Source organism: Tupaia chinensis, unplaced genomic scaffold (genome assembly GCF_000334495.1).
Source record: "Tupaia chinensis unplaced genomic scaffold, TupChi_1.0 Scaffold138725_1, whole genome shotgun sequence".
Lineage (NCBI taxonomy): Eukaryota > Metazoa > Chordata > Mammalia > Scandentia > Tupaiidae > Tupaia > Tupaia belangeri.
The window spans coordinates 2,184,215-2,193,046 of NW_006198617.1; the positions used below are offsets into that span (position 1 = coordinate 2,184,215).

The 8,832-nt window shown below is 63.2% G+C and overlaps 1 protein-coding gene across 1 annotated transcript in view; it reads left to right on the forward strand.

The window, feature by feature from the left end:
• The window catches only part of MYO15A (myosin XVA), a 59,229-nt gene that overhangs the window by 36,816 nt on the left and 13,581 nt on the right, over positions 1-8,832 (forward strand). Inside the window, 16 exon segments of the mRNA XM_014592901.1 lie at positions 136-211; positions 459-534; positions 827-942; positions 1,029-1,147; positions 2,400-2,541; positions 3,044-3,155; positions 3,234-3,308; positions 3,742-3,920; positions 4,429-4,544; positions 4,753-4,825; positions 5,064-5,136; positions 5,327-5,400; positions 5,583-5,665; positions 7,745-7,875; positions 8,302-8,396; positions 8,607-8,684. Of these exon segments, the coding sequence (XP_014448387.1) occupies positions 136-211; positions 459-534; positions 827-942; positions 1,029-1,147; positions 2,400-2,541; positions 3,044-3,155; positions 3,234-3,308; positions 3,742-3,920; positions 4,429-4,544; positions 4,753-4,825; positions 5,064-5,136; positions 5,327-5,400; positions 5,583-5,665; positions 7,745-7,875; positions 8,302-8,396; positions 8,607-8,684 (1,618 nt within the window).

The following is an 8,832-nucleotide window of genomic DNA, read 5'->3' on the forward strand; positions in this document are numbered from 1 at the left end:
TGGGCAGATGTGGGGAGGCCTGACTGGGCTGGGGGCGGGAGGTGAGGGGATGGGCCAGGGCTGGTCCCGAGGGGCTGTATCTAGGGGGTGGGCCAGGGGAGACGCAAGGTGAGGGGCAGCCCGGAGGTGCCACTCCAGCCCCGCCCCACAGGTGTTTTACCCCAAGGACAGCTACAGCCACCCTGTGCAGCTGGACCTCCTGTTCCGGCAGGTGAGGGCGTCCCCCTCTGCCTCGGTGGGCACCCCTCCGGCTGTCTGCTCTGGGGTGAGGGCGAGTTTGGGTGCTGTCCTGTATCGCCCACTGCCCTGGGCGGGCCCAGAGGTCAAGTCCACACCCCCCGTGTAGATTAGGAGACAGGCCGGGAGGGGGGAAAGGCTGTCTCTGCACAGGGACCCGCTGAGCAGGGGCTGTCTCCATACGGCCCCACGGCCGTCCACAGCACAGCCCGCTCCCGCAGATCCTGCACGACACGCTCTCCGAGGCCTGCCTGCGCATCTCCCAGGACGAGAGGCTCAGGATGAAGGCCCTGTTTGGTAGCGCGGGGGTGGGGAGGGCTGTCCATGGGACGCCAGCCACTCCCAGAAGGAGCCTGAGCCCCTGTGTCCCCACACACGCCCTCCTGCCTCTCCTCTGGCCCCTCACCTGGCCCGGCTGCGTCTGACACTGTGGGACTCCACAGCCCGTTCCTTTCCGGGTTTCAGCTCCCCAGTATAGATGCTGGTCAGACACCTCCTTGCTGGGGGCCTGCCTCCCTCCCCGACCTCCCTGAGATGCGGGCTGGCAGGGGAACGGGGAGAGGTCCTGACCCAACCTGGCCTCCCTCAGCCCAGAACCAGCTGGACACGCAGCGGCCCCTGGTAACGGAGAGCATTAAGCGGGCCGTGGTGAGCACCGCGCGGGACAGCTGGGAGCTCTACTTCTCCCGCCTCTTCCCAGCCACGGTGCGAGCCCCCGCCTGCCCTGCCCTGCCCGCCGGGGATGCAGGGCTGAGGCGGGAAGATGCTCACATGCTCTCATCCCCGTGCAGGGCAGCGTGGGCACTGGCGTGCAGATCCTGGCCGTGTCCCACAGGGGCATCAGACTCCTGCGGCTGGCCAGGGGCAGCCACGAGGCCGGTGGGCAGCTGCGCGTGCTGCGTGCCTACAGGTGACTGGCCGGAGCCCGGGGCACGAGGCGCCTTCAGCGGCACTCCACACCAGCCAGTTATCCAGCACCTGTGACGTGCCAGCCCTTCAGCAAGCCCATTTTAGAGATGGGGGAGTGAGGCTGAGGGAAGCGCTGCCTGGCCCAGTCACCCAGGAAGCAGTCCTGCTTCCCGGACACTCAGCCCTGCCCCGGCAGCTCACTGGCCATGGGGCTCTGTGTCATCAACACCCCAGTCCTGATGAAGCCGGGGAGGGGGTGCTCTACGGGGACCTCACAGAGCCCTGAATGGCCCTCTAACCCACCTGTCCTTTGTAAGCACGTATGGAATAGAGCCTCGCTCACCGATCGGGTGGAAGCCCCTTGCTATAGGGCTTGTGTGCTCACTGGAGAGACAGACAGCAAGAAGTCACCCCCTCGGGGCTTAGCTATGCCACAATCCCTTCTCTGGCATAAGTTTTAAGTTGCTGGGTCCAGGACTTGAACCGTAGTTGGCTACATGGGAGTCCAGAGACATAACCACTACACTATCTACTGGTCCCCAAAGTTCCTTGCTTTAAAAGAGGAAGAGGGACCAGCAGTGAGCGTAATGGCTATGTCGCTGGACTCCCACGTAGTCGACCGCAGTTCGTGTCCTGGACCCAGTGGCTTAAAACTCACACCGGGCGCGTGTGCGTGCGTGCCCAAGATCCCGAGAGGAGAATGGAGGAGAAGGGATTGTGACATGACCATCTCCCCTGGGGGATGATTTCTTGCTTTCTGTCTCTCTATCTCTCTGGCGAGCGCACGCGCCCTATAGCAAAAACGTCTCAAAAATAAATAAATAAATAAATAAATAAATAAATGAGGAAGAGAAGGGACCAGCAGGTAACATGGTGGCTAAGGTGCTGGGCTCCCACTGGCCAACCGCAGTTCGAATCCCCAACTTGATGACTTGCTTTCTCATTTTCCCTCTCTGTCTTGGGTCAAATTTTTTAAATAATAATAAATAAAATAATTGTTTTTGAAAAAAGAAGGAGAGAATTTGGTCAATGGGTGAAAGAGATTCGTATGGACCGACCTGGACAGTTAGAGCAAGGGGTGGGAGGTGGGGAGTGGCTGGGGTGTTCCAAGGGTAGGGGACGGGGAGGCAGGGAGGCCCTCGGGTTCCCGGGGCTGGTGTGGTGGCGGGAGCTCCAGGAACAGCAAAGGCTGGAGCAGCAGGTGGGGCCCCTCCAGCCATCAGCCCTGCTCTCATGCCCCTGCCACCTCCCAGCTTTGCAGACATCCTGTTTGTGACCACGCCCTCCCAGAACATGCTAGAGTTCAACCTGGCCAGCGAGAAGGTCATCCTCTTCTCCGCCCGAGCTCCCCAGGTCAAGGCCCTGGTGGACGACTTCATCCTGGAACTGAAGAAGGTCAGGATCCTCCCCGAAGGCCCCCTGCTGACGGGGTGCCAGGGCCCACGACCCTACCATGCCCTCGGGGCCATGTGAATGTCCCGCGTGTGCCAGTGACGGTGACCGTGGACCCAGGTGTCTTCCGGCCTCGGCACGGGCCATGCCTTCCCTGGACTGCCCTTTGCCCCTCGCCTGCCCCTTTGGAGCACTGGTGCTCAGCGTGCTCTGAGCTCCCGGCAGCACCTGCCTCACCCTCCCACAGGGGCTGCATTGCTCGCCCACTGCACTGCCTCTGCCCTCCCCCGACCCCCAGGCCTAGACGACACAGGTCGTGTCCAGGCCAGGTGGGCCAGCACGGTGCGTCCCGGTGCCCACCCCCGGCCTGGGATGCCCTCCACTCTCACCAGGGAGTGCTCGCCACCCTGATGGTGGGTGATGGGGCGGTGGGGCAGGGAGTGGTCCTTGGCTGCTAGTGGCAGCCCTGGCGTGCAGCCCCCCTGCCTGGCCCCGGTTGCCCCAGGACTCTGACTATGTGGTGGCCGTGAGGAACTTCCTGCCTGAGGACCCGGCACTGCTGGCCTTCCACAAGGGCGACATCATCCACCTGCAGCCCCTGGAGCCGCCCCGCGCGGGTCAGTGTCACGGGTGGGTGGCACGGAGGGGCAGCAGCAGGGGGACTTCCTGGCAGGTGCTGACACCCTGGCCCGCAGGCTACAGCGCCGGCTGCGTGGTTCGCAAGAAGGTCGTGTACCTGGAGGAGCTGCGGCGCAGAGGCCCGGACTTTGGTGTGTGCTGGGACCCCCGGACCCTGGACCCCGGACCCCTCGGCGCATCCCTCCCCACAGATGCAGTGAGGGTTCTTCGTGCCCCGAGGTGTCTAGCCTAGCCAGGTCTCCCAAGGCCCCTGCCTGGGCCTACTAGCTGGGTACAGTCCAGCCCTGGCCTGCATAGGGACCGAGGGGTCTGTGACCCGTCTCTCAGTGTCTCTGCATGCCCTGAGAGACCCCGTTCCCGCTGTCTTTCTGCCTCACCCCCCATAGTAGTTCTGGTGGCCTGAGGGAATCTGCCTGCTGAGCCTCTGTTTCCTCATCTGTAAAAGGGGCTCCATGGCATGGCCGCCCCCACAGACCTCTGGGTCAAGGAGGCACGGGAGTACCCCTGAAACACCCGCTTAGTCCCAAGACGAGACCATCTGCCTCTGACCCCTTCCTGCCCTAGGCTGGAGGTTCGGGACTGTCCATGGGCGCGTGGGCTGCTTCCCTTCAGAGCTGGTGCAGCCGGCTGCGGCTCCCGACTTCCTGCAGCTGCCGGCCGAGCCTGGCCGGAGCCAGGCCGCTGCTGTGGCCGCTGCAGTGGCCTCGACAGCCGCTGCGCGGGAGGTGGGCCGCAGGAGAGAGGTGAGACCTGCGGTGGAGACAGCAAGGGGCTGGGGGTCAGCTGGACTGCGGAGGCCAACGGGGACTAGGGTCGAGCCCAGGCTTGAAACAGGGTGAGCCAGAGCTGCCACGTGGGATGTGGCCCGATGAGAGGTGGGCGTGGCTGGTAGTGACCAGAACCAGGAGCCAGACCCTCTGGGCCGCCCTGTAGGTGAAGTCGACCCTGGATGCGGCGGGGGGGGGGGCGGGGGACAGGCAGGAGGGGGAACCAACCTAGGGGGGGGAATGGGGGGGGGGGGGGGCCGCGGCGGGGTGGGGTCAGGGTGACAGGCAGTAGGGGGAACCAACCTAGGGTGGGCAATGGTGGTGGGCGTGGCCACTGGGCAGGGGGCGGAGTCATGTCAGCAAGTGGTGGGTGTGAGCAGACAGGGGCGAGGCCCAGTTTGAGAGGGGTTTCCTGAGTCAGCTTTCCCAGGGCACTGGGTGGGCCGTGGCTGGACAGGTCCTTCCCAGCTCTGTTCTCCCGCAGGGTCCTCTAGTCAGGGCCCGCTCTGCTGACCGTTCGGAGGACCCCCTGACGCCACCGCCGAACACGATGCTCGAGTTCGCCCAGAAGTATTTCCGCGACCCTCAGAGGAGACCCCAGTGAGTGGAGGCCCGCCCCTTCCCCACACGGATGCTGGCGGTGGTCTGAGCTGCAGCTGTGGGTGGGATGGAGCGCCCCAGTCGGCCTCTGGGGGGCCTTCTGCCTGGTTGGCTGTCCAGATGTGGCCCCAGGACATCCCCGTGTGGGAGGGGATGCGGCCCATGGGTGGGAGCAGGCCGACTCAGCAGCGCCCTCCACCTGTTGCAGGGACGGCCCCAGGCTGAAGTCCAGGGAGGGCGGGGAGTCCAGGACGCTGGAAGACATGCTTTGCTTCAGCAAGGTGCAGACTCAGCACCTCATCACAATGACGGTGCAAGAGCCCCTCCTAGACCCTGGGGCCGAGCTTGTCCTCAGTGAGACCCTCCAGTTCTCTGCCCCTGCAGGACCCGGCTTCCCCCAGAGCACCTGTCCCCACTGTCAGGCCGGCTGCCCTTCTATGTGTGGTTCTCCTGGAAACCGAGCCCTCTTCGGTCCTGACGCTTCTCCTCCATCGTGACCTGGCCCCTCCTCCCTCGCAGACCCCGCTCCAGGAGTCCCTCATCGAACTCAGTGACGGCAGCCTCAACAAGATGGCCACCGACATGTTCCTAGGTGTGGAGGCTGCAGCCAGCACCCCGGTGACCCCTGCTGCCCTCCGTTGCTCAGACGTAGGGCACCTTGGAGAGAACAGGAGGCCCCAGCTGCCTGTGGCCACAGCCCCTGGGGAGCTTGACCCTGGGGTCTCCGGGGTGGGAGGCCAGCGAGGGGGTGGGGTGGCTGGGCAGGTAGGTGTTTCCTACAGCTGTGATGAGGTTCATGGGGGACGCCCCGCTGAAGGGCCAGAGTGAACTGGATGTGCTGCACACCATCCTGAAGGTCAGTCGCCCACCCTGCTGGGTGCCCCCTTCCCACTTGGGAGCTCAGTTTCCCCGTCACTGAGGGTTCAGCACACGAGGGGGGCTTCTCCTGTGGCCCGGCATCCTGCTGGTGGGGAGGCAGGAGGGCGGGTGCCCAACTAGTTCTGTGCCTGGTGTGTCACCTGGCCTGCCCTCCTGCAGCTGTGCGGGGACCACGAGGTCATGCGGGACGAGTGCTACTGCCAGGTTGTGAAGCAGGTCACGGACAACACCAGCTCCAAGCAGTGAGTGAGGCGCTGGGCCTGCGCTCCCCGCCCCGTCCCCTCCAGTGCCATGGCCAGCTGAGATGGGGCCCCACGCACGTGTCCTTGCAGGGACAGTCCTTGCATCTACACTGGTAGGGAAGTGGAGGTCAACCTCCTGCCTCCTGGGCCTGAGCTCCTTCACCCACTATGTCTACACTGTGGTGGACAGGTCAGCCTCCTGCCTCCTTGGTCTGTCCACCCTCACCCCCACTGAGTCTATACTGGGGTTAGGTCAGCCTCCCGCCTCCTGGGCCTGAGCCTCCCCACCCCACTGATCTATACTGGGGGGAGCAGGTCAGCCTCCCGCCTCCCCAGACCTGTCCACTCCACCCCCACTGCATCCCTGCTCTGAGGGTTTCCAGGTCAGCCTCCCACCTCCCAGACCTGTCCACCCCACCCCCGATGCATCCCTGCTCTGAGAGTTTCCAGGTCAGCCTCCCGCCTCCCAGGCCTGTCCACCCCACCCTCGATGCAGCCATGCTCTGAGGGCGTCCAGGTCAGCCTCCCGCCTCCCAGGCCTGTCCACCCCACCCTCGATGCAGCCATGCTCTGAGGGCGTCCAGGTCAGCCTCCCGCCTCCCAGGCCTGTCTCCCAGTCCTCTCCTCTTAACCGTCCCCTCCCTCAACAGAGAGCACACGTTTTGCGGTTGCTCTGTCTGGGGCTGCCATTTCTGCCGCCTCGGGTGCGATACCCTTGTCTGCGATGCCAACAATAATGTGTATGTCCGGAGTCTCGGTTGCAAGTGGTAAAACCCTGGCTCGAGCTGTTTTAAGCAAAAAAGGAAACTTCCTGGTCCAGGTGACTGAAAAGCCAACAAGAATGTGGCTTCAGGCATTGCTGGGTCCAGGTGTTATCAGGAAATGGTTTTTCCCTCTCTGGCCCTATGTTCTTCTGTGTTGATGTCTTAAGTAAGCAGCCTTTCCCACAGATTGGCAAAGACGCTGCTCTGGGAGACTTTTCCCAGCTCAGCAGTCCTGGGGAAAGCAAGATATTTGCTACAAAACCCCAACTTCAGTGTTATTGGCCAGACCTGGTCACATGCTCATCACTGAACCAACCACAATAGCTGGAGGATGCAGAGTATTGGTTTTGGTTTTTGTTTCTTTGGAGAGGTTTTTGCTATAGGGCGCACGCGCTCGCCAGAAAGACAGAAAGAGACAGAGAACAAGAAATCACCCCCCAGGGGGATTGGCCATATCACAATCCCTTCTCCTCCATTCTGCTCTCAGACTCTTGGGCATGCATGCACATGGACTGGAACCACAGTTGACTACATGAAGTCCAGTGACATAGCCATTACGCCAACTGCTGGCCCCAATGCAGAGTATTTGATTGGCTAGACCTGAGTCACATGTTCCCAAACTAAGCCCCGCCCTCAGCCAGAGGGAGGCTGAATTCCTATTGGCCAGCCTTGGATCATATGCCCATGCCTAAGCCAATCACTACAGCCAGGGGGTGCAGTATTCTAATTGACCAGACCTTACTCCCATGCCCACCTGCCAACCATGGCAGCCTGGAGGGGTGCATGGTTTCCTAAAGGAAGCCTAAGTCCTGTCCCCAGACTCGAGTCCCCGCAATGAAATCTTCACGCAGGGTGGTACGAGACAAGGACTGCCTCCCTCCCACAGGCCAGCACAGACGGGTGCCCCACGTGTGCTGCTCCACTGCCTTAGTCTCACTGCCCCCACCCCACCCCCATCTGGGCACCACCCCGACCTGCTCTCCATCTGCCCAGGAACTTTGGAACCACTCAGCACTCCCCTCTGCTCCCCCACCCCCAGCCCTCACCTCTGCACAGCCTGGGCGTGTTGCCCCTTGCCCAGAATGCTGCCCAGATGCCCCTGCCCGGGAAGATGCCAGGCTCCTCGCCTTCCTTCCACACCTCCCATGCTGGCTTTCCACGCAGCATACAATGTCTCCTTCACGGGGCAGGGGGGCGTCTCCAGGGCACAGGAGCCGCTGAGAGCTGGAGCCTGTGCCCACTCCCAGGGGGCTCCTGGCATCCCCTCCAGTGCCATGGCCAGCTGGGATGGGGCCCCACGCACATGTCCTTGCAGGGACAGCTGCCAGCGAGGCTGGAGGCTGCTATACATCGTGGCCGCCTACCACAGCTGCTCCGAGGTCCTCCGCCCACACCTCACCCGCTTCCTCCAGGACGTGAGCCGGACCCCGGGCCTGCCGTTCCAGGGTGAGGGGTCAGCCAGTGGGGACCTGGGGCCTGGGTGGCAGCCTTCACAGGGCATGGGGGTATCTACCACAGTCAATTGACTCCCCAGACATTTGCGGAGTCCCGCAGGGCTGGCACCATAAGTTGTCTGATCTTCTGGTGGGAGTGCTCAGGGAAGGCTTCCCGGAGGAGGTACTGGCCTAGGTTAGTGAGCACATAGGAGGGATTCCCAGGTGGACTGAGTGGCAGGAGCAAAGGCTGGCCCTCATGGGATGTGAGTTCAAATCCAGTTCCTAAGCTCCAGCTCTTGACCTTGGGCAAATGACTCGCCTCTCCGGACTCCGTTTCTTCAGCTGCCAACACGGGCTGTGGGAGAGTGGAGCGGGCTCGGAGCCAGGCACAGCGACGCCAGCCCCTCTCCCACTGCCTGCCTGCCTGCCTCTGCAGGGATCGCCAAGGCCTGCGAGCAGAACCTGCAGAAAACCTCGCGCTTCGGCGGCCGTCTGGAGCTCCCCAGCAGCATGGAGCTTCGGGCCATGTTGGTGAGCAGGAGCCGTGAGCTCCACCCCCGACCCTCTGTCGGGTGCATGTGAGCTGCCCAGGGCGTGCAGACGGCCCTGTGGGTCCCAGGGCACAGGTGTTCGTGCATGTGTACGCCCAGGACCCCTTGGCTTGGGCACGCCCATGACGGGAGTCCACAGCTGTCCCAGATCCCGGGACACAGCCTCTCATCTCCCCCCTCCCTCCCCCAGGCAGGCCGCAGTTCCAAGAGGCAGCTCTTCCTTCTTCCTGGACGCCTCGAACGCCATCTCAAGATCAGAACGTGCACCGTGAGTGATGGAACGCCCGGCGCCAGCAGGTGCTGAAAAGGCAGGGACACCCCAGACTCCAGGGCGGGGCGGAGTGAACCCCAAGGATGCTGAGCCCCTCCCAGGCTCTCTCACAGCCCCACAAGGCAGGGCTCCATTCTCGGAAGAG